General features: G+C 38.8%; 1 protein-coding gene across 4 annotated transcripts in view; it reads left to right on the top strand.

Moving 5' to 3' along the window:
- Nucleotides 1–25,739, top strand: part of RABGAP1 (RAB GTPase activating protein 1) — a 135,835-nt gene that overhangs the window by 21,024 nt on the left and 89,072 nt on the right. For 3 of the 4 annotated variants that reach the window (XR_001359584.1, XM_014528891.1, XM_014528890.1), the window contains 4 exons: nt 14,541–14,775; nt 15,631–15,835; nt 19,725–19,899; nt 20,966–21,123. Coding sequence is in view for 2 of the 4 variants with exons in the window: in XM_014528890.1 (XP_014384376.1) it covers nt 14,541–14,775; nt 15,631–15,835; nt 19,725–19,899; nt 20,966–21,123 (773 nt within the window). In the remaining 2 variants the exon portion in view is untranslated. The other variant, XM_014528892.1, reaches the window with a different exon arrangement.

The following is a 25,739-nucleotide window of genomic DNA, read 5'->3' as shown; positions in this document are numbered from 1 at the left end:
TTATTTACCACAAGTAAAGGTCAGGAATTATTATCTTTTAAATTTTTTTTTACTGTTTGACTTCATTACTGCTGTGTATGTACTCCATGTGAATGATGTAGGTGCTTATGTAGGTGGGTTCCGACTTACAGGGAAAATCGAGTTTCGTCTCGCCGTAGAACGGATCTCCGATGTAACCCGAGGACTGCCTGTATAGAATATATATACTTAAGTTTTCCTTTAGAATGGTGAAGGAAATACTTGAGATAATAGCTGAATATTTTCCAGAAGTGATAAAAGACAAATCCTCAACTTTAAAAAGCAGTAAGTCTCCAGCAGAATGACTATGAAACTGCAGAATATCACAGTCAAAGAAAGGCTCTAAAAAGGCTGAATGATAATAGAGATGAATTGAACCCGGTTCCTAATAGCTTAGGGTAGATGACAGTTGTTAAAAATCTTGTTAACAGTTGTTTCTCCTAATCTTTACTTCATAACTATCTATCTCATAACTCAGTGGTTTAAAACAATTTATTGTTTCTCATGATTTGGTGGATTGACTGGGCAGTTTTGCTGCTTTTCCTTAAACTCACACAACTTTATTCAACTTGAGTGCTAGCTGGGGACTGGGCTTCACTGGAGTGGCTGGGTCTCTTTCCATGTGGTCTTTCATTTTAGGCTTCTTCACAGCATGATGGTCTTAGGGCAAATGTGGAATTTGTAGGCCCTTTTAAAGGCTAATGTTAAGAAATTACATGGTGTCACATCTAGCATATTCTTTTGGCCAAAGCAAGTCACAAAGGTAATCCAGATTCATGGATTTAGGGAAATAGACTATACCTTGTGATGAAGAAGCTGTAGAGATTTTGTGGCCATATTTAATTTTTAACATCAATATAGTTAGATAAATGCTATGATAGAGGTTAACAAAAGGTGCTATAGAGTAGAGGGGATGGAAACCTACCTCAGCTTGCAGGGGGGAGTCAAGAAAGACTTCTTGGAGAGACCAAGATGGCGGCATAGGTAAACACCGGAGACTGCTGCCGCAAACAACCACTTCAAAAATACAACTAAAAGACGGAACGGACATCACCCAGAACCACAGGAAGGCTGGCTGAGGAGAGACTCTTCAACTAGAAGGAAAAATAACAGCACACCGAGGCTCAGAGGAGGCGCAGTGTGGAAAAAACTCAGGTGCGGAGGTGCGCGCGCAAAGCGGGCTGGTGGCTGAGAGCGCGGTTGTCGTTTTCGGTCAGGGGGGAGTCTCAGACTCTGAGCTCCAGATACGGGCGAATCGCTGGGGACTCGGACCCAAACGGGAGAAGCGGGAGTGTCTGGCATCAGTTGGAAGGCAGCTTTCCCTCCGAGGTTTGCAGCGGTTCCGGGGGTTCTGAGAAGCAGAGCCTCTGGGAACAGGACTGAGGGCACCATAACGGCTCCCTCCGCCCGCCCTGTTGAGCCCGCCCCGCCCAAGCCCTGCGCAGAGCCATTTGCCGGATAGCCTCAGGCAAAGGCTAGATTAGCACCTCCCCAGAGGACAGAAGTTTTCCGCGGCAGACACAGCTGATTCACACAGCCAGTCGGCCTGGTGGTCAAATCCCTCTAGTATTAACTACAACAATCAAGGCTCAACTAGAACAAGACTGCGCACAAAGACCACTAGGGGGTGCACCAAGAAAGCATAAAAAATGCGGAGACAAAAAAACATGACAGAAATGGAGGATATAGAGCTAAAAATCGCAATTTTGAGGGCTTGCAAAAATGTGCTAGAAGCTGTCAATAAACTTGAGGAGAGAGTCACGAAAACTAATGAGACCCTCGATGCTATGATAAAGAACCAACTAGAAATTAAGCATACACGGACTGAAATAAAGAATATTATACAGACACCCAATAGCAGACCAGAGGAGCGCAAGAATCAAGCCAAAGATTTGAAATGCGAAGAAGCAAAAAACACCCAACCGGAAAAGCAAAATGAAAAAAGAATCCGAAAATACGAAGATAGTGTAAGGAGCCTCTGGGACAGCTTCAAGCGTACCAACATCAGAATAATAGGGGTGCCAGAAGATGAGAGACAGCAAGATATTGAAAACCTATTTGAAGAAATAATGGCAGAAAACTTCCCCCACCTGGTGAAAGAAATGGACTTACAGGTCCAAGAAGCGCAGAGAACCCCAAACAAAAGGAATCCAAAGAGGACCACACCAAGACACATCATAATTAAAATGCCAAGAGCAAAAGACAAAGAGAGAATCTTAAAAGCAGCAAGAGAAAGAGACTCAATTACCTACAAGGGAATACCCATACGACTGTCAGCTGATTTCTCAACAGAAACTTTGCAGGCCAGAAGGGAATGGCAAGAAATATTCAAAGTGATGAATACCAAGAACCTACAACCAAGATTACTTTATCCAGCAAAGCTATCATTCAGAATTGAAGGTCAGATAAAGAGCTTCACAGATAAGGAAAAGCTAAAGGAGTTCATCACCACTAAACCAGTATTATACGAAATGCTGAAAGGTATCCTTTAAGAAGAGGAAGAAGAAAAAGGTAAAGATACAAATTGTGAACAACAAACATGCATCTATCAACAAGTGAATCTAAGAATCAAGTGAATAAATAATCTGATGTACAGAATGAACTGGTGATTATAATGAATCAGGGACATAGAAAGGGAATGGACTGACTATTCTTGGCGGGGAAAGGGGAATGGGAGATGCGGGAAGAAACTGGACAAAAATCGTGCACCTATGGATGAGGACAGTGGGTGGGGAGGGAACTGGGAGGAGGGGAGTTATGGGGGGGAAAAAAGAGGAACAAATGTAACCTGAACAATAAAGATTTAATAAAAAAAAAAGATATTCGTGCTTAATTTTCAAAGAGAAAAGCAAATATATATGTTAAAGACAAAAAAAAAAAGAAAGACTTCTTGGAGAGGATAATGCTTTAGTTATGTCTTTAAAAAAAAGCTTTATATGATGGTATAGTTGTAAAAAACACAGCTATATTTTTAAAAATATATTTTATTGATTTTTTACAGAGAGGAAAGGAGAGGGATAGAGAGTTAGAAACATCGATGAGAGAGAAACATTGATCAGCTGCCTCCTGCACACCCCCTACTGGGGATGTGCCTGCAACCAAGGTACATGCCCTTGACCGGAATCGAACCTGGGACTCTTCAGTCCCCAGGCCGACGCTCTATCCAGTGAGCCAAACCAGCTGGGGCAAAAAAAACAAAGCTATTTTTATTCAAATATTTTGACAACTCACATTAGAGTCTGAGAACTTTCCATAAAAATTTAGAACATGTTGTGTTTTCACTGCTTGACTCCTTTGGTGTAGGAATCTTACACCTTTAGTTAGCTCTTAGCCAAAGATATTCTATAAATGCTGGTTGAGTTACGTTGATGAGCTAGTACTTCTTAGGCGGAAAGTTTAGTTAGAGAATTTTTAAAACATTTTAAGCTTCATAGTTTTCTTTTTGACAAATCCAGTTAACATTATTTTAGTTGGAAAAAAGTTGCCAAGTTTTATTAAAATAGCAGATAACAAAAATTACTCCTCACTTATTATTGCCTAAACTAATCTTCTGACTCAGTTTTTTATATTGTTTTAGAATTAGGTGATCTTGTCCTCTGTAATGCTGAGCTTTTATTCAGAAAGCAAAGTTACTGAACTCTGAATGCACAGTTGAATTTAGAGGATCAGGGTGGTGGTGGGGAAGACACATAAGTAAATTTGTCATAAAATTCATCAAGTGCTAGAATATAGATATAAGAATTACATGGGAACATAATTGTTGCTTAAAGAAAGGTTTCATAGAATAGACAGCAGTTCAGCAAAGCCTTAAAGAATGATTAATAATTTCCCAAAGAAGTGAGTCTGTTGACATGTGGAAAGATCAAAGGTTTGAAAGGGTCTGGAGTCAGGACCACCACATACAGTAGAATTGTATGTACTTGGTTTTCTTTTTCTCCCAAGGTGCAAATAGCCTTTTTGTCATTTGTTTTCTCTAATTAAAAGAATATATGCTTAATACAGGAAATTCAGATAATTAGAAAAGTAAAACCCAGTCATAATTCCATTATTTAGCAAAAATGACCATACATTTTTGAGGTGTTTCTTCAGTTCACTTTCTAGGATGAATTCACAAGGTGTTCTGTTCCTCCCCCTTTTCTTTTTATTTTACTTTTTTAAATTGATCTGAGAGAGAGGAAGGGAGGGAGGGAGAGAAAGGAAAACAGAAAGAGAGAGAACGAGAACATCAGTGTGAGAGTCAGTCAGTTGCCTCCCGCATGCGCCCCAACCAGAGGTGGAACCTGCAACCTGGGTATGTGCCCTGACTGGGAATTAAACCCACCATGACACTCCAACTGAGCCACTCCAGCCTGGGCCCTTTTTTAAAAAAATTATTTATTTATTTATTTACTTACTTACTTACTTATTTATTTCGTTGTTGTTGTTAATCCTCATTAGAGGACATTTTCCCATTGATTCTTAGAGAGAATGGTAGGGAGGGGGAGAGACAGAGAGAAACATCAATGTGAGAGAGACACATTGATTGGTTGCCTTCCACAAACCACCCAGAACTGGGGATAGCCTCAACCGAGGTACATGCCCTTGACTGAAATATAATCTGTGATCCTTCAGTTCTCAGGCTGACGCTCCATCCACTAAGCCAAACAGGCTAGGGCCCTTTTTTGTTTTAAATTAATGTTAATAATTCCTAATGGTAATTTTAGGTATTTTCTCTGGTCCTTCCTTCATGCAGTTAAGATAAAGAAATGAATAATCAAAACAGCTACAGTTTATAAATGAGGTACAAAGAGATTTAAGGTTTTATTGAAGATCCCAGAAAGAGTATGTGAGGTGGATCTGAGATTAGTAACTATTCTTTCCAGTATCCAGATTGGTGCTCTGGTTATTTTGTGCCCTGCTTTCTGATAAAACTGTAATTTATGTACTTGTTTTGAAATGACTTAGCTTTTACACTGAAGCTGAGCAAAATTACTCAGTTTGAACCATTTTGGTTTACAGTGGGGCCTTGACTTACGAGTTTAATTCGTTCCGTGACGGAGCTCGTAACTCAGATTACTCGTATGTCAAATCAACAGTGAACGAGTGAGACACCTGATGCTGGGCTGATGTTGTGGCATTCACTGTGACGTTTGCTGTGCCAACTAGCGGTGGGGTATATGAAGCTGGCTCGTAACCCGAATTTTAGCTCGCAACTCAAAGCAAAAAATCGGCTAAGAGACAGCTCGTTTCTCGAAAAACTCGTTAGTCGGGACACTTGTAAGTCAAGGCCCCACTGTATATTTTCTTGCAATATGACACAAGTAGTGGGAAGTATAGATCAGGAATTTGTTTGTAATTTTTTGATCACCTATGGATTTCTCAAACACACATTTCATTTCCTAAGCATGCTTCTTTGAGGACATACAATCTCCACTGACAGCGGGTTCCAAACTGCCTAAAGCAAAGTAGCTTTGTGTAACTGGCAAGTCGAGAGGGGCCTCGTTGGTATTGTTGCAGTGAAGGGAAATAAGCTATACAGTGAGAAGTAGAAAATAAAGGAAATGACTCTGTTAGGTATTGCCTTTGGAACACTTTGTCCTTTGGTCCATAAGTGCAGTTTTTTCTCAATGACCAATTCTATCATAAGTTGTTATCTTTGATATGTTTACAAAAAAACACACACAGATGTTCTTCCAGTAATGCTTCTTTTGTACATGAATAGTAGGTGTGTTTTTAGTTTTCTCTGGATCATGGAAAGTGGAAGAACTACTTTTTTAAAAAGTTACTTGCTTTTCTAAACCTTAACTCCCGTACATAGATCAGAGTTTACTTAGAAATAGCTGAAAATGGTGATACTAATTGGATGCCTACTGATAACAGGTACTGTGAAGAAATGAGGTAACCTGTAAAAATCACAGGGCCTGAAATAAATAACTGCCCAGTGGTAATATTATTGTATCATTGATCCCTCATGATAATCCTGTGAGATAGACATGAATGTCATCATTTTAGAGATGAGACAGTTATGGCTCCCAGAGTTAATTTGTTCACAACCAACAGAGTTAGTGTCAGAGCCATGTCCCAAACTCAGGTCTGTCTTACTGTGGAGCCCAAGTAGGGCTACTAAGGACAGGTGCGTAGGCTATACTCTGTGCAACCCTAGAGGGTGCTGTTCTCATAGTCCATGATGTGAATGGTGCCTCCTGGAGTTGTGCCACAAGCTAGCTTGTTTCCAGTATTTTTTCTACCACCTGCTTTATAAACAATTATGCAGAAATCATTCACCATGCAGTCTCTGTCCTTGTAAATATTTATGTCTGTGTTTACAGTACCTACTAAATTGGCTACTTTATACTTGTTTTTTTCTCATTCAAGACTGTTTCCTAAAGAACTCTCCCTTCCTCTTCATGTATATAGCATGAAGAGGAACACAAATCTAAATGTTACTTTATTTGTATTATTTGTACATGTTTGCTTTGCTTTTTTATTTTTATATTGTGCTAAATAATTTGGAAGTCTTTGGACTTCAAAGTTTATTGTGAATTGCAGTTTTTATTAAATATATAATATATATATTTTTTAATTTTTTAAAAAATTTATTTAGTTTTTTGGTTAATCCTCACTCGAGGATATTTTTGCATTGATTTTTAGGGAGAGTGGAAGAGAGAGGGAAAGACAGAGAGAAACATCTATGTGAGAGAAACACATTGATTGGTTGCCTCCTGCATGAGCCCTGACCAGGGCCGGGGCCTGAGGAGCCTACAACCAAGTTATGTGCCCTTGACCGGAATCAAACCCAGGACCCTTTGGTCCGCAGGCCGATGCTCTATCCACTGAGCCAAACTGGCTAGGTCCTTTACTTTTTACTGTAAATGTTAAACTTTAATGACACCCTCAAGATAATAGGAAAAGATGATATTTGTTTTTGTTTTTAAAACAAAGCTAAAATAAATCATTCAGATTAGATTTTATTTTCTGTAAACCAAAGTCATATCCAAATTGGATAAAATCGTACTATTTTGGTTTCTATTCTTTGCATGTATAAAATTCAGTTGAGTAAACATGTATTGCGGGTGTATTCTGCACTAGTCACTTATCTTTGGGAATATAAAGATAACTTAAACAGTCTCTGCTCTCTAATAATGATCAGTCTGGTTCAAGAGACTCACTAAACAAATATTCTCTAAAACAAGTAGCAATGCTAGAATCTTCTTTATATATATTAAAGCCTAATATGCAAAGTGTCCCCTTAGGAGTTCAACTGACCGGGAGTTTGATTGCTTGCTGTGACGTGTGCTGACCACTAGGGGGCGGCGTGGAACAAAGGAAGGTCCTTGCTGGCAGCTGGCAGTTGGGGAAGGAAGGCCCCCACCGGCAGCCACTAGGGATCCTACCCATGCATGAATTTTGTGTACCAGGCCTTTAGTAAATGTATCCTATCTAATAAAGAGGTAATATGTAAATTGACCATCACTCCAACACACAAGATGGCCGCCACAAGATGGCTGGTAGGGGATGGCAGTTGTGGGCAACCAGGCTGGCAGGGGATGACAGTTGGGGGTGACTAGGTCAGCAGGGGAGGGAAGTTAGGGGTGACCGGGTCGGCAGGGGAGGCAGGGTCGACCAGGCTGGCAGGGGAGGGCAGTTGGGGGCGATCAGGCCAGCAGGGGAGCAGTTAGGCGTCGATTGGGCTGGCAGGGGAGTGGTTAGGAGGTGATCAGGCTGGCAGGCAGAAGCAGTTAGGAGCAATCAGGCAGGCAGGCAGTCAGGCGAGCGGTTGGGAGCCACAGTCCCGGATTGTGAGAGGGATGACCGACTGCCAGTTTAGGCCCGATCCCTGTGGGACAACCGGCAGTCAGACATCCCCCAAGGGGTTCCAGATTGGAGAGGGTGCAGGCTGGGCTGAGGGATCCCCCTTCCTGAGTACACGAATTTCGTGCACTGGGCCTCTAGTATGCTAATATTATGGTAGCACTCCCTAAGGAGGGAGCAGTTAAACCCGGAGGAGGTAACAGAATTTAAGCTTTGTCTTAAAACAAAGGAGAAGAGGGTGGCTTTCAGGAAAGCAAAGAGTCTATGCAAAGTCTAGATGCTTGAAAGTTTATGATGTGTCCTGGGAAAGTTGAGTAGTTTGATATGACTGATATGAGATGGAAAGGTAGATTGGGCAGAGTTGTGAAAAACTTGTAGAATATAGATATGAATTTGAGCTTTACATTATGGGTTTAAAAAATAAGGCAATGCTAGATCAGAACTAGAATTTGCAATTATAACTTGAATGGCACTAAGAAAGGTCACAGCAGAGAGAAAGAGGCATGGAAACTACTACCTTTGCAGTATGCTTGTGTAAAATGAAAGACACTGTCAAGTAGTGTTAGCTGTGCAGAGAGAGAGAAGGAAAATGTGCACAATTGAGCAAGGATCAGGAGGATGTGAGTAGTGTGGGAATGACAGGAGTCAAGGATGATCATGATCCTTCATTTGGCCACTGAGTGGATAGTAGTACAATTCATTGATCTGTTTAAAAAAAATTGATACAGGAGGGCAATCAGACAGTGAGTTAAGTTTTTAAAAAAATATATATTTTATTGATTTTTACAGAGAAGAAGGGAGAGGAATAGAGAGAAACATTGATGAGAGAGAACATCGATCAGCTGCCTACTGCACACCCCCTACTGGGGATTGATGCAACCAAGAAGGTACATGCCCTTGACCTGAATCGAACCCAGGACCCTTCAGTCTGCAGGCCAACACTCTATCCAATAGGCCAGTGATGGCGAACCTATGACATGTGTGTCAGAGGTGACACGCGAACTCATTTTCTTGGTTGATTTTTCTTTGTTAAATGGCATTTAAATATATAAAATAAATATCAAAAATATAAATCTTTGTTTTACTATGGTTGCAAATATCAAAAAATTTCTATATGTGACACGGCACCAGAGTTAACTTAGGGTTTTTCAAAATGCTGACACGCTGAGCTCAAAAGGTTCGCCATCACTGCGCTAGGCCAAACTGGTTAGGGCCAGTGAGTTAAGTTTTGATGCAATAAGTTTGGAGTATATAGCTGAAGATGTCTGTCCAATAGATAGTTGAGGAAGGGATTGTAGGAATAGATTAGTGATTATTTATATATCCTGGGGAGGTGAGATGGCATAGGAGAGTCTATAAAATGAGGTTATTACCAAAAACAGAAACCTGGAAGAACACCTATTGAACAGCAGATAAAGAAAAATAACAGTTGTATCCTTTAATTGCATTGTTAGTAGAAACCACATTTTTTTCCCTTTTTTCTTTCTATTTTGTAGAGCTGTTTTAGATTTATGGTAAAATTGAGAGGGACGTACAGAGATTTCCCATATAATGCCTGCCTCCACATATGCATAGCCTCCCACACTATCAATATATTCTTTTTTAATATATATATTTTCATTTTGAGAGTGTTTATTAAAGCTGGGGACAGTGAAACAAGGAAGGGCCTAGGATAGAAAAAGCAACAGGAGAGAGAGACTCGGCCTGGCTGCTTTGGCTCACTGAGAAGTCAGAGAACAGGGAGCCTTGGAGCCAGGTTCAGAGGGTTAGCCCTGGATGAGGTGCGACTGCCCATTGTTCCCGTTAGAAGACTTGTGGGGTCCCTTAGGGTTTAGGCGATGCCGTGAGAGGTGGGAAGGAAAGGCACGGGTATGCTCCTGGGAGGGAGAGCATGATCAGTATATTCTTTTTAAAAAAATCTTTATTGTTGAAAGTATTACGTATGTTCCCTTTTTCCCTATTGACCTCTCCCATCCCGCCCCTGCCCCCTACCTCAATATATTCTTTCTGTTTTATTTTAAGTCAAGTTTATTAAGGTAAAATTTATACATAGTAAAATTCAACCCTTTTAGATGTATAGTTAGTTATGTGACCTTGAATGAATGTAAACTTTTTTGTCACCACCACCATCATAGTCAAAATGCAGAATATTTTCATCACCCCAAAAGTCTCTTTATGCCTCTTTTTAGTCAATCCTCTTCCCTCCTTCATAGCCCTTGGCAAACAACGGTCTGATTTCTGTCCCTATAGTTTTGCCTTTTCCAGAATGCCATATAAATGGAATCATACAGTATATAGCCTTTTGTGTCTGGCTTATTTTACTTAGAATAATGCCTTTGAGATTCATCCTTGTTTCTGTGTGTATTAGTAATTTATTACTTTTCATTGCTGAGATGTATTCTATTGTATAGAGGCCATAGGCATTTGTTTATCCATTCACCCGTCAATAAATACTACTTTTTATTCAGTTTTTTTGTGATTATGATTAGTGCTGCTATAAACATTTGCACACAGGTCTTTGTGTAGACTTATGTTTTTAGCCTTCTTCAGTAAATACCTAGGAGGGAGTCATATGGTGAGTATATATTTAACTTTATAAAATTTTACAAAAAACAAGCTAAAGTGATTGTACCATTTGCCTTCCCACCAGCAATACATGAGCGTTTTTCAGTTGCTCCAATCCTTGCCAGCCCTTGGTATTGTCAGAATTGTTTTATTTTAATTTTAGCCATTCTTACAGGTGTATAGAGGCATACTATTGTGGTTTTGATTTTTTCAAATGGCTAATGATACTGAGTTTTTTTTATATGTTTATTTGTCATTCATGTATCTTTGGTGAAATGTCTATTTTTTTAATTGGGTTGCTTGTTTTCTTATTATTGGCTTATAAGAATTTTCTATAGATTCTGGATATAAATTCTTCATAGCATATATAGTTTGCAAATATTTCCTCCAAGTCTGTGGCTTCTCTTTTCATTGTCTTAACAGTAACTTTTGAGCAGACATTTATAGTTTTGACAAAACCCATTTTATCAATTTTTTTATGCATAATTTTTGTGCCTTAAGAAATTGTATCCCGAGATTGCAAAGATTTTCTCCTATTTTTTCTATAAGTTTTATAGTTTTAGAATTTATGTTTAGATCTGTGATCCATTTTGTATTAATTTTTGTATATGATATGAAGTATTGGTTGTGATTAATGTTTTTGCATGTGTATAGGTGTCAAATTATTGTTCTAGCACCATTTGTTTTATTACCTTTCTCCCTTGATTTACCTTGCCAACTTTGCTGAAACCAATTTGCCATATATATTTGGATCTATTTCTGGATTCTATTTTGTTACATTGATCTATATCAGGGGTCCTCAAACTACAGCCCACGGGCCACATGCAAATACAAATATTGTAGTTGTTCCTGTTTTGTTTTTTTTACTTCAAAATAAGATATGTGCAGTGTGCATAGGAATTTGTTCATAGTTTTTTTTTAAACTATAGTCCGGCCCTCCAACGGTCTGAGGGACAGTGAACTGGCCCCCTGTTTAAAAAGTTTGAGGACCCCTGATCTATATGTCTGCCCTTTCATTAATATCACAACATCTTGATTGACTGCAATTATATTTATTTAAATATGATTGTGTTATCTGTTAGGAATGCTTTTGACAGCACAGAACAGAAGGCCCTATTAATTGTGGGTTTATTTCCTGTTATAGCAAAAAGTTTAGAGATAAGCAGTTGCTGGTTTGTTTCAGCTGTTGTTCATCTATACCAGGCATCAAGAAACTACAAGTCTGCTGGGTTAATCTAACCTGCTATCTATTTTGTAAATCACCTGTGGAATTTCTTAAACATGCATATGCCCAGGCTCTACTTCTGAGACTAATGAGTTGTCAGAGTGGGAAGTGAGGGGACAAAGGGAGGAGCAGTTGTTTGAATTTAACATGGTCCCTGGTACTATTGGCAATTGTGTTATGTAGTCACTAGAGGCCTGGTGCGTGAATTCGTGCACGGGTGGGGCCCGGCGGGCCCACCTCAATGGGGGCTGCTCAGGCCAGGCCTGCAGGGGGGGAGGGGCTGTGGGCAGGTCTGCCCCGCCCCCAGGGTATGGGGGGCCGATCCGGGATGGGGCCAGCTGGGTGGAGGGGCCGCGGGCGGTTGGCCAGCTGGCCCTGCCCCTGATCAGACCAGTTGGCCAGCCACACTGCGTCATAGTGACCAGTCGTTCCGGTGTTCCGGTCGCTGTTTTTTTATATATATAGATGGTTAGAGAACCGTTAATCTAAGGTTGGTGATTAGAGTCTGGTCCCCAGACCAGCAGCATCACCATCTCCTGGGAATTTTTAAAATGCAAATTATCAAGCCCACCCCAGACTTAACTGATTTGGAATTCTGTTAGGGCCCAACAGTTTGTGTTTTAACAAGTTCTCTAGGTGACGGATGCAGGCCAGCATTTGAAACCTTGAAAGGCTGTTTCCCTATACACCTAGGAAAGATTAATGGACTATCTTTAAAAAAACACCTTAATTTATTTAAGTATGTATATTATAAATATGTATATTATAATTTTACAGATAGTAATTTTGAAATTGGATTAAAGGTTGACAAGTGATATAACATGATAATTGTTGAGTACTGTATTGGACCTAATTATTAAGGCATATGTTAGGTTGCTATTTTTAAGCAGCTTTTAAAAACCAAATTTCGTGTGTACATTACTTATTCTTAGCCTTCAAAAATGAGTTAAGGAAATAGAAGGCAGTTCTTAATGTTTATAGACTTTATAAACGAGGGAAGAATGCAAAATACACATGTTTAAACACAAAAGATAAACATATAAATATTTTCTTTTCAAGGTTAGGTATATTTTCATGATTGGCGAATATATTACAATATAGGCAGCCAATGTAACAGAAAACTTGAGTTTTACTCATAGTATATCCTATATTGAAAAGAACAAAATACTTCGTAGCATGTAAAATGTCTTCTTTCTAATTAGGTTATTCTTTTAGTGATTGCCTCCTGAGTTATAATTACTAATTTCTTAAACATGGAATCTAATATCTTCATCTGTTTTTAGGAAGCTCTGAACTGTTCTTTTTTTATTATTATTGATTTTAGAGAGAGAAAGGAGAGAGAAACATTGATTAGTTGTTCCAATTATTTATGCATTCATTGGTTGATTCTTGTATATGCTCTGACTGGGGATTGGACCCACAACCTTAGCATATCGAGACGATGCTCTAACCAACTGAGCTACCTGTCCAGGGCTTAACTGTCCTTCGATGTTGGTTCTCCTTCCCTTAGAAAACAGTGTGGATGCAATTTGGTTATCTTTTATTTACTTCTGGTGATTCAGTATTTCTGAAAGTATAAGAGGTTATTTGAAACTAATTTCTAGTTTGTTTTCTAGGTGCTTTTGAAAACACAACTTCTGAAAAAAGAATTTTGATTGCAGTTGTGAAGGAGTAGGATCAGACATAAGCAAAAATTAAAATTACTTGACTTGAACCACTTGTAGTTCTATTAGCAGTGACTGTAAACATAAAATGAAGTTCACAGGAACAGACCTGTGTGTAATTGAAGCTAAGAGGCTGAACATCTGTCTGGCTCTTATTTCCAAGGCAGGAATGGCTGATACGTTAGAATTTCCTTGGGAAAATGTCAGCAAAAAGGACTTAAGACTGTTTCTCAATCATAATTTACAGCCAAAGGGACTTGAAGTTTGTAAGTTATGAAAGATGTTTGAACTGGGTTCCTCAATAGTCCAGAGGTACCTCTGTTAACTGGAATTTTGCTTCCCAACTTCTGTGTTGACTCTACTGGGAAGACCTCATTCTCTAACAGTCTCTTAGTCTCACCTCTTTTAACATTTTGTCAGGGTTTAATCTTCAGAAAGCCTCCAAATCAGCCACCTTGTTTTCATCATGACTTTCCTTTTCCTAAATTAATTCTTTTAAATTTTTTCTTGAATAAGCATTTAATGTCCATACTGGGTTTTGTCACTGTGGTTTTCTTTAGCATTGGGTAAGCTCCACTTGATTTTGTTCTTGTTTGCTTCCTTGTTGAGCAACTAATAATAAACCATCATGACTCTAGAAAAATACTTGACATTATTAAAATGGATTGCTTCTGTTTCTCAGGGACATTTTATACATATTAGAGAAGAAACATATTAGGGAAAGAAAGATTGCTTTATTCAAGTGTCTCATAGCTTTAAGAACTTGTTCATATCAGAGAAGTCTTCCTCAGAAATATAAGAGATGTACTTACAGCAGGAGTGGTAAAATACATGGGAAATTTTATTACCTAATAAGTGATGTGTCTATTGATAACTTCTGGAAGCAAACACAGTTTCCTTTTTCTTGACAATAAGGGGAGCTGCTAAGGATATTCCTCTTAACAGCATTGTTTTTCACCAGACAGTAAAATTAGAAATCTTTTCATTGTTAGTTTAGGACATTGTAGAAAATTTTTAATAACATTAATAGACTATTCACATGTATTTCTGGGTATTAGTCTCAAAGTCATTAAACTTTTTCATGAAAAAAAATCATGAGTTAAGAGGGCAGTTGCAGCTTTTATTTATTGCAGATCTTGATTTATTCTATTAAAAAAACATTTCAGAAAATATCTTTGTATCAAAAGAAAAGCTGATTTTTCTCTAGATGCAGACCCATTTGAATCAGACCTGGCCTCTCTCTCACTTCGCTGATTGCATGTATTTGTGACCCTTAGATTATAGGGAATGGAAGTGAGCAGCAGCTGCAAAAAGAGTTGGCAGATGTGCTAATGGATCCTCCAATGGACGACCAGCCAGGGGAAAAGGAGCTTGTGGAAAGGTCGCAACTGGATGGCGAAGGAGATGGGCCTCTTTCTAATCCGCTCTCAGCTTCATCCACCATTAACCCTGTGCCATTAGTAGGGCTCCAAAAACCAGAGATGAGCCTGCCAGTGCAACCTGGACAAGGAGGTTAGGATTGCTGCATTGCTTACATTACTGAAGGTTATTGTTTTTAATATTTGAGCGTCTACCCTATTCTAGGTTTGATTCAGAGTGAGCAAAAACCATTATCTGTCTTCTCTAGAATTTAGATTCAAGATTTAGGGGAATATGAGGGAAGTAAATAGATGTACCATTCTGTCATTTATACCAAAGAAAGGGAAATAGTTAAATGACATTAGGGAATCTTACTTCAGGATGATTAAAAGAGGAGTTTGTGTACAGTGTTGAGCAAATGGAGGGGTAAAGCTTGGTGAGAGATGTTTGCTGTAGGCCTATGCTCTGTGGGAATAGCTGCCAAATTGAAAAAAAGCTGCAGGAGGAAAAGGGCAATTAGAAAGGCTCATTGGTGTTAAAACTGCAGATGTTTATTGGGGAAGGGAGAGAAGGGGATTGAGAGAACTTAATAAAGTGGCTAAGATGATGAATGAGAGAAATAATTATAACAGTGCAGATTAGAAAGAAGACAGATAGGGTTTTTCAGAGGGGTGAAATACTAAAGGGTTATTTTGTTTGTTTTGTTTTCTCCTAAGTGTAAACAACAAAGTCAAAACAAATGCAAAGCAGAAAGTTAAATTGGATCTGAATCTTAGGTCACCTTTTAGACTCGGGATTGACAATACAGCAATACCTGAAAATTTTGGTGTTAGTGACAGTTCTAGTGTGAGATTTCTGGCTTTAATGGGCACTTCTTCTGGAGCAATGGGATATTATCTCATTAGTACTTAATTTTCGAACCTAAATATGACTTGTAGATTTTTACTTGGATTTCATATTCAACAAAATATCAAACAAAATTAACCACCTTATTATCATTTCTTTCAGATTCTGAAGGGTCAAGTCCTTTCACACCAGTGGCTGATGAGGACAGTGTGGTCTTTAGCAAGCTAACTTACTTAGGCTGTGCCTCAGTCAATGCTCCCCGGAGTGAAGTGGAAGCCTTAAGGATGATGTCCATCTTAAGAAGCCAGTGTCAGATTTCACTGGATGTAACCCTATCAGTGCCAAATGTGTCTGAGGGAACTGTGAGGTAAGACCAGTCTCTTGAAGTATTTGTCACAGTTGATCAGATTTCTGACCTGTAGTTTTAGAAATAAGCAGTCAAAAGACAAGAACATTTATTCATGTATTGTTCAGTTCTCTGGCACTTAAGTTATCATGTCTTCCAAGTATTGTGACCCTTACGAAAAATAGTCACTTGTTTGAACAGTTTTTTTATACTCTTCTCTACTCCAATTGTGTGTAGCAGCGGTCGCCAACCGGTGGTCCGTGGACTACTGGTGGTCCGTGAGGTCCGAAAGGTTGGCGACCACTAGTGTGTAGCACATTAGAAATGTAAATGTTTGTAGGTTAATTGAAATATATTGACATGAGAGTCTGCCTAACAATTTATGTTTTCCGTGTTCCCCCAGTACAAATACTAGCTTGACACATTAGTTCAATAGGGAGTTTAATGCTGATTTTGGAAATTACAAAAACCTGTTGGTAAATATTAACCATTCCAGTACAGTTTCTTAATTAAAAAAAAATATTTTTATTGATACCAGAGAGGAAGGGAGAGATAGAAACATCAATGATGAGAGAGAATCATTGATTGGCTGTCTCCTGCACGCCCCACATTGGAGATCGAGCCCATAACCCAGGCATGTGCCCTGACTGGGAATTGAACGGTGACCTCCTGATTCATAGGTCAGTGCTCAACCACTGACCCACACTGGCTGGGCCAGTTTCTTAATTTTTAAGATGATGAAACTGAGGCCCAGAAAAGTCTCTAGAAATGGCTATTTTTATACTAACTATATTCTACATTTTTATAGAATCAGTAACAACAAATATGTATAGAAACTAGCTAAATGCAGAATTCTAAATAATCAGATGAACACAGCTAAAATAAAATAACATTTCCCCCTGATTTCAGAAAAATCAGAAAACATAAATAAGCAAAAATTCAGGAAAATACTCAATTCTATTTCTATTAATAAACACAGTTACATCTTAGTTTATCAAGACCCTCTTTGTGTATTTGTATGTGTATATGTTTATATATGTGTGTATATAACTACATATATATGCATGTATACTTAATAGAACTATTAGAATCAAACTTTTTAAAAATAGAAATATACATACCATCTTGTAACATGCTTTCTTCACTTAGTTTTATATCATGACCCTCAGAAGCATTTTGGCTTTTCATGTTAGTAGAGTTTTACTTGTATGGGGATAGAAGTAAGTTAATTATTCAAAATTTCAAAAATCTGCATATGTAATTTTTCTTGGAGTATTTAAAGAACGATTTCAGCCCTAACCGGTTTGGCTCAGTGGATAGAGCGTCGGCCTGCGGACTGAAGGGTCCCGGGTTCGATTCCGGTCAAGGGCATGTACCTTGGTTGCGGGCACATCCCCAGTAGGGAGTGTGCAGGAGGCAGCTGGTCGATGTTTCTCTCTCATCGATGTTTCTAACTCTATCCCCTCCCTTCCTCTCTGTAAAAAATCAATAAAATATATTAAAAAAAAAAAAGAACGATTTCACAAATCCTAATTTTAATTATTTTTTTTAATGTGGAACTTTTGTTGTTGTTAAACTTCACCCAAGGACATTTTTTCATTGATATATATATTTTTTAGAGAGAGTAGAAGGGAGGGAGAAAGAGATAGAGACAGAGAAAGAAACTTTGATGTGAGAGAAACATGGATTGTTGCCTCCTGCACGCCCTAACCAGCACCAGGGGTCGAACCTGCAACCTGGTATGTGCCTGTGACCAGAAATCTAACCCACGACCCTTGGGTGCACCAGCCGACACTCCAACCACTGAGCCATGCTGACCAGGGCTGATGTAAAACTTTTCTTTTTCTTCTTAAGTTTTTAAAAATTTTTAAATTTTATTGTTGAAAGTATTACAGATGTTCCTGTTTTTCCCTCATTGACCCCTTCTAAAGCACCCCTGGCTCAGGCCTTCACCACACTATTGTCTGTGTCCATAGGTTATGCATATGTGTGCATATAAGTTCTTTGGTTAATTTCTTCCCACCCAACCACCCCTGCCTTCTCTGTCAGATTCACCTGTCTGTTCCCTGTTTCTGTGTCTCTGGATCTATTTTGTTCATCAGTTTATTTTGTTCTTTAGATTCCGCATATGAGTGAGGTCATGTGATACTTGTCTTTCTCTGACTGGCTTATTTCTCTTAGCATAATACTCTCCTGGTCTTTTAATAAAATTTCTTTAGCACTCATTTCTATATGCTTCTAAGTCTGTAGTCGTTTCCCTGACTGAAGTTATGCTTTGTTCTATTTTAATTCTGTAACGATAAAAGAAAACCATTTTCTCTTGTCCTGTTTTTCAGAGTTTAAAAAATGTTTTTTAATTGATTTTAGAGAGAGAGAGGAAGGGAGGGGAAGAGAGAGAAAAAAAACACAAAACACATTAATTTGTTGCTCTACTTATTTTTCATTCATTGGTTGCTTCTTGTATGTGCCTGACCAGAGATTGAACCTGCAACCTTGGCGTATCAGGACGATGCCCTAACTAACTGAGCTATTGAGCCAGAGTTAGAGTTTTATCAAAGTGCCTTTGAACCTGCATTAGTTCCCCTTTTACAGATTTCCATTATGCACAGGCCTTCCCCATAGATGCCCCTGAATATTGTTGAAGTGGCATAGTTTCTTTTTAGTCCTTTTATAGTTGTCTCCTCAGTGCTCAGAACAGAGCCTGGAATGTTGTAGGTATCACATAAATATTTCATGAATGAATGACCTTTCTTTGATTTTCAATGCATGGCATTATATTTATTTTATTTTTAAACTATATTTTACTGATTTTTTACAAAGAGGAAGGGAGAGGGATAGAGAGTTAGAAACATCGATGAGAGAGAAGCATTGATCAGCTGCCTCCTGCACACCCCCTACTGGGGATGTGCCTGCAACCAAGGTATATGCCCTTGACCAGAATCGAACCTGGGACCCTTCATTCCCCACGCCGACGCTGTATCCAGTGAGCTAATCCAGCTAGGGCAATGCATGGCATTTTAAAATTTTTATTATTGATTTTTTTTCTTAAGTGTTAACATTCTGTACAGTGTCTCTCCCTTTATTTGCCGTGAGTCAAAAGAACGTGTTTTACACTGACAAACACACTAGCTTTTTATTTTAAACTAGAGGCCTGATGCAGGAATTTCGTGCAAGAGTGGGTCTTCCTTCCCCCGGCTGCCAGCACCGGCTTCCCTCTGACACCCAGGGCCCGGGCTTCGCTCCTGCTGCCAGCATGCACCCGGGACTCGGGCTTCCCTCTGGCCCTAGCTCCATCCCCAATGATGGCTAGTATAATTAGCATATCATGCTTTTATTATTATCCTATATAATAAAGAGCTAATATGCTAATTAGACCAAACAGCCAAATGACCTTCTGGATGACCTTTCGGATGAAGCCGGGGCTGCGAGGGCCAGCCAAGGCTGTGAGGGGCTGCGAGGGCTGGCTGGGGCTGCGAGGGCTGAATATCTTGCACGAATTTTGTGCATCAGGCCTCTAGTAGATAAGAAAGCAGATTAGGTCATTCTTTTAGGAGAGAATGAGAAGCACATCTTTAATAATTCTAATAAGACTAATTTACTCATTGTTCTTGTTTTTAGTTACAGAGTATATAAGAAACATATGTACTTACTGATATTATTTATGCCTTCCTGATTGCCTCCCTAAAATATGGGAATTATGTAGTTTTAATATAATGAAATTATGTAATCAATAACTTTAGGAATCCATATGTGACTTAATTATCAAGACTTAAAATTAATGCGGTTAGCTAATTCCACAAAAGGTATATATGAACTTCCTGCTAGAAAGATGAGTCTCAAATCATAATATAGATATAGTGAAAATAGTTCATAATCCCTCTAATCTTTTTATATATTTTTTTCTGGACAGACTCTTAGATCCTCAGACAAACACTGAAATAGCAAACTATCCTATCTACAAAATCCTCTTCTGTGTCAGAGGACATGATGGAACTCCTGAAAGTGACTGTTTTGCTTTCACTGAAAGTCATTACAATGCAGAGCTCTTTAGGATACATGTCTTCCGATGTGAAATACAAGAAGCTGTAAGTCCTTAAGCAAATACTGTTTGCAAATGAAATTTCACCTGTACCTTCACTGTGTTGAAATGATTGCAGTATTTATTATGGTCACTTATGAGCCAAATGAAATTCTCTGCAAGTGTTTTGTTTATTCCAGCCTTATGGATAGAAATATGAATGAGCTAAAAGGTAGGTTAACCAAAACGTTGTTGCTGAGAGTGTCAGAGGAGACCAGTTGGCTGCTTCTTGGCTGGGTTAAATTGGCATCTTGGTTCCAGCAATGACACATTTGCAAACGATTATTTTAGAGCTAAACTTTTGTACTTATTTTTATTTACCAAAAGATGTCATTAGGAAATCTAAATAACAAAAAAGTCAAACTCATAGAAACAGAGTAGAAGAGAAATTGCCTGGGGGCTAAGGGAAATAGGGAGAGGTTGGTAAATGAGAACAAACTTGCATGAATAAAATTTGAGGATCTAATGTATATCATGGTGACTATAGGTGATAACACTGCATTGTACAATTAAATTTTTTTTCCCTTTTTCCTTTTTTTTAAATATATTTCACTGATTCTTCACAGAGAGGAAGGGAGAGGGACAGAGAGCCAGAAACATTGATGATGAGAGAGAAACATCGATCAGCTGACCCCCGTACACCCCCCACTAGGGACGCGCCGCAACCGAGGCACATGCCCCCCGACCGGAATTGAACCTGGGACCCCTGAGTCCGCAGGCCGACGCTTCATCCACTGAGCCAAACCGGCCAGGGCTACAATTAAAATTTTTTAGGAGAGTAGAACTTAAATGTTCTCACCAAGGGATGGGGGAAAGATGACATGGATGTGTTAATTCATCATTGGGGTTTCACAATGTATAGGTATATCAAATTACCATAGTACATACTTTAAATATCTTAGAATTTTATGTCAATTATACCTCAATAAGCTGAAATTAAGGAATAATTATAAAAAAGAAATCAATAGAATAAAAGGAATTATTCTCCCTGACAAAATAGGTAACTTTCAGTCTTAATAAAAGTATTTTATTTCCTGTGATAACAGCCTGTTTTCTAACATGTCTGGTTGTAGGTAAGCCGGATACTCTACAGTTTTGCCACTGCCTTCCGCCGTTCTGCCAAGCAGACCCCACTTTCAGCCACTGCTGCACCCCAGACTCCTGACAGTGACATCTTTACCTTCTCTGTGTCTTTAGAAATAAAAGAAGATGATGGTAAAGGTTATTTTAGGTAGGGCATCTGTATCTTTAGAAATAAAAGAAGATGATGGTAAAGGTTATTTTAGGTAGGGCATCTTATTTTATTTTTGAAATTGTATTACCCTGCTATATTATCTGTGGTTCAAGGAAAACTCCTAGTCAGATTATATAGCTTTCATACTATAAAATGATTGCCTTTAATAGGTGGAGTTTGTTTTTTTAATGTAAGTGATAAAGGAAAAGAAATAGGCAAATTTGCAGAGGTAACATTTGAAGAATGAAAAAAAAAATTAATGTGGGGAAATGTCCCATTATTATATTCTTTTAGTAAGATAATAATGACAGAAACTAAGTCAGCTGGATTTGTTTAGCCAGGGGTTTGGTTTTGGCTTTGGTATTGGTTGGTTGCTTTATTTTAATGATCTAAACATCTGAAGGCTGTTGAAATCAAGTTTTACCACTAAGGTTTATCTGAACACATTGGAAGGAGACAAGTGAGGTCTGTGACTGAAGTGTAACCTTGCATATAAGGTCAGAAATAAATGGTTTGGCTTTTTAAGTAAAATTATACTTTTTTGAGTAGTGAAAAGAACCCTGTAATAGAAATAAAAACTTAGATTTAGTTTAATTATTGCTACTGTTAACAGTGTGGGCTTTTCCAAGTTTCTTTACATTTCCTGGCGATAGTTTCCTTACTTATAAAATGAGTAAGATCCTTTCATACTTTAAAATAAAATATTATAGTTGTAAGATGATTAGATTTTTTCTCCATAGCCCATATCAGAAAATTGGTACTTTTAGGGATTAAAATTGATAATTGCATATAGAAGTCTCTTTTCTCTATAACTACTTCATAAAATGGATAAAGTGAAATTACATGAAAATGTTAACTTCAAATTTTGGTTTTAAATCAAAAGGCACACTGGTACTAATTCATTTGGAAAACTGATAACTATTAGTCTCCCTTCAAAGATTTTGGAATTGTCATGCCATCTGGTGGCCAATTTAGTGTATAATGCAACTTCAACTTTGATTCATGCACTGTGTAAGGCATGGTGCTCTGTGCTTTCTCATTAGCTTTATTTATATTCTCAGAGTAAAACTGTGTCATGGTGCTTCCTGTAGTATGCATTCCTTCCCTATAAACTTTGTAATAATTCTTTTCCTTTTTAAGAAACAAAGCAGTTTTAACTACATTGTTTTCCTTTATTAAAGATATTTATGTAGCTGCTGTTATAAATTCTGCTTAGGAACAGGAAAGATTTCTAAGATATCTCAGAGGAGAAGCACTAGAATAACTTCCTTCTGCAATCAGTCGTATTCAAGGTAGAATGATCACAATTACTAGTACAAATATCTCTATTTCTATTCACCTTCATGCCAAAGAGATGCTATACAGAAAATTCCTGGATGGTCAGATTTGCTTGTCACATTTGTTAGGGCTTTGCTCTCTTTTTGTTGCATAGCTTTTCTGAATTTGTAGTTTATAGTAGAAAATAGTGTTGTGTAACATAATAGTGATGAAATCATTGAAAAGTATTCTTTTGACAGATTGAACTTGTCAAAACCAGTTCCCTTTATCCAGTGATTCTAACATGTGGTTTTACCATAACATAAATGTAGGCAAAGTGCTGTGGCCAGGATTAATGCTCTTCTTTTCATTCTTGAAAAAGTATAATTCTTACATTATTAAAATTAGAAACATGGTTTTCACTTTAGCCCTTAGGAAGGTGGGGCATTTTCATTGATACCATTCAGATGACTTCTTTTTTGTCTTATTTAATCTAACCCCATTAGATAGGCTAGCTATTTAATATTGTCCTTGTTTTGTATGTATGTAAAGAAACCCAGGGGAGTTAAGCCTGGACCTCAATTTTTTTTAATTTACACAATTGGAATTAAATGTAAAATTACCTGGTTGAAAGCATTCAATGATATGGTGACAAGACCAAAAATATAAACTAGATACTCTGAAATCAGTGAGTAAACTTCCACTACTTACATTCTGCACTCTTTTTCTTATTAATGTGGCTTTTCTTGCCCTTTAAACTCAGGAGACCAAAAATAACTTTATTTCCATTGTTGATATTTTAAAGGTGCTGAGAGATAATATTACTGTTGATCCTTGATGGGTTTGAACAGTGTGGGTCCACACATACACAGATATTTTTCAATAAGCATAACCTACTTATCACCAGATTTCGCATCCATGGATAAAACAACTGTGAATCAACAATAGTATTGCGATCCATATTTGGGAATCTACATATACAGCGGGTCAACTCAAGTTGTAGGTTGGGAGCAGGTGTTTGGTGTCCCTAATCCCCCCATTAGTCAAGAGTCAACTGAATATTTATGTTTCAGCATCCACTGAACATAAAGAATGAGTGTACCTATTGCCAGTTGAAAATTGAGTCCTATGTATATCATTATAGTTGAAAATTCTGTCAGCCACAAATATTTAACAGTTTTGTATGCAAAAATTTTTCTTTGTACATGTTTGTCATTTTTAGATTTCTTTGCTAAGATTCTTTGATTTTTTAAAAAAAAATCTCGGTGTTATAAAATGTCCTTAAATTGGTTACTATATAAATGTAGAGGAGCTTCAAACTAATTCTATTTCTTCAGAGCCACTTTTTAGTTTGAGTAGGTACTCAGAGCTCTCATGTGGCTTTTTATAGTGTCTTCTAATGGTTCTGTTGCCATTCTCTTGAAGTTGTTTAGTAATAAGACACAATTCAGACTTCCTGCATATTGGCTGATTGCCATAGGCAGATGTTTGCCTTTGAGAACAAGGGAGCTAGAAAAAGTGTTGTATGGGAGACTAGGGGATTATTTTGGTAAAATGTCATTTTAAGAATATTTTCAACTTTTTTCTTAAGCTGATTTAAACTATATCATTAGTATTCCTTTTAGAGCTTATAGACATGCCTTAGAGATATGTGGGTTCTATTCTAGATCATTGCAATAAAGTGAATATTGCAATAAAAGTCATACTTTTTTTGGTTTTTTAGTGCATATAAAAGTTATGTTTGTACTATACTGTAGTCAAAGTGTACGATACCATTATGTCTAAAAATTTACATACCTTAATTTACAAATACTTTATTGTTTAAAAATGCTAACAATCATCTGAGCCTTTCGTGAGTCAAATTCCTTTTGCTGGTGAGTGGTCTTGTCTTGATATTAATGGCTGCTGACAATGAGGGTGTGGGTTGCTGAAGTTGGGGTGGCTGTGGCAATTTCTTAAAATGAGACAACAATGAAGTCTGTTGCATCAATTGACTTTTCCTTTCACAAACAATTTCTTTGTAGCATGTGATGCTGTTTGATAGCATTTTACCCATAGTAGAACTTCTTTTGAAACTGGAGTTAGTCCTCTCAAATCCTGCCACTGCTTTTCCATAAGTTTATGTAATACTAGAGGCCCGGTGCACGTGCACCAGTGGGGTCCCTCAGCCTGGCCTGAGCCCTTTTGCAATCCGGGACCTCTCAGGGGATGTTAGACTGCCGGTTTTGGCCGTATCCCTGCAGGCCAGGCCGAGGGACCCCACTGGTGTACAAATTTGTGCACCGGGCCTCTAGTATGCATATAAGATCTTTGGTTAATCTCTTCCCGCCCTCCCCCTTCCCCCCTTCCCTCTGAGATTCATCAGTCTGTTCCATGTTTCCATGCCTGTGCATTGAGCATCTGCCTCCTAGTGGTCAGTGTGCATTATAGCTACCGGTTGAACGGTTGCTTAGACGTTATATTTATATAATACTAGAGGCCCGGTGCATGGATTCGTGCATAGGGGAGGGAGGCCTTCAGCCTGGCCTGCACTGTCTCACAATCCGGGACCCCTCGGGGGATGTCTGACTGCTGGTTTAGGCCCAATCCCCACAGGTGCCAAGCAGCAGGCATCCAGGGTGGAGCCTGAGCCAGCCCTGCGCTGCTTGCGCTCATGCTGGCCCGATCCACCTCCCGCTGCCGCTTGGTAGCACTGCCGTGGAGTCAGGAGAGGCTCCTGCCACTGCAGCTGTGCTCACCAGCCTGAGCCTGGCTTCTGGCTAAGTGGCGCTCCCCCTGTGGGAGTGCACTGACCACCAGGGGGCAGCTCCTGCATTAAGCATCTGCCCCCTGGTGGTCAGTGTGCATCATAGTGACTGATCAACCTGTCGTTCCGGTCGTTTGTCCTAACGGTCACTTAGGCTTTTATATATATAGACTAGAGGCCCGGTGCACGAAATTCGTGCATGGGGTGGGGGGGGGCTGTCCCTCAGCCCAGCCTACAACCTCTCCAATCTGGGACCCCTCGAGGGATGTCCGACTGCCTGTTTAGGCCCAATCCACCGACATTCCTCTCACAATCCAGGACTGCTGGCTCCAACCACTCGCCTGCCTGCCTGCCTGATCAACGCCTAACTGCTCCCCTGCCGGCCAGATTGCCCCTAACTGTCCTCCCTGCCAGCCATCTTGTGGCAGCCATTTTGTGTCCACATGGGGGTGGCCATCTTCTGTGTTGGAGTGATGGTCATTTTTTTTTTTTTTTAGTCTCCATCCCTTAATCTTATTGGGATTTTTTAAAAATAAATCTTTATTGTTCAGATTATTACAGTTGTTCCTCTTTTTTCCCCCCATAGCTCCCCTCCACCCAGTTCCCACCC

This window comes from Myotis brandtii, unplaced genomic scaffold, assembly GCF_000412655.1.
Source record: "Myotis brandtii unplaced genomic scaffold, ASM41265v1 scaffold658, whole genome shotgun sequence".
NCBI lineage: Eukaryota > Metazoa > Chordata > Mammalia > Chiroptera > Vespertilionidae > Myotis > Myotis brandtii.
Note: the sequence above shows the minus strand (reverse complement) of the source record. Positions and strands in the feature narration are given on the sequence as shown.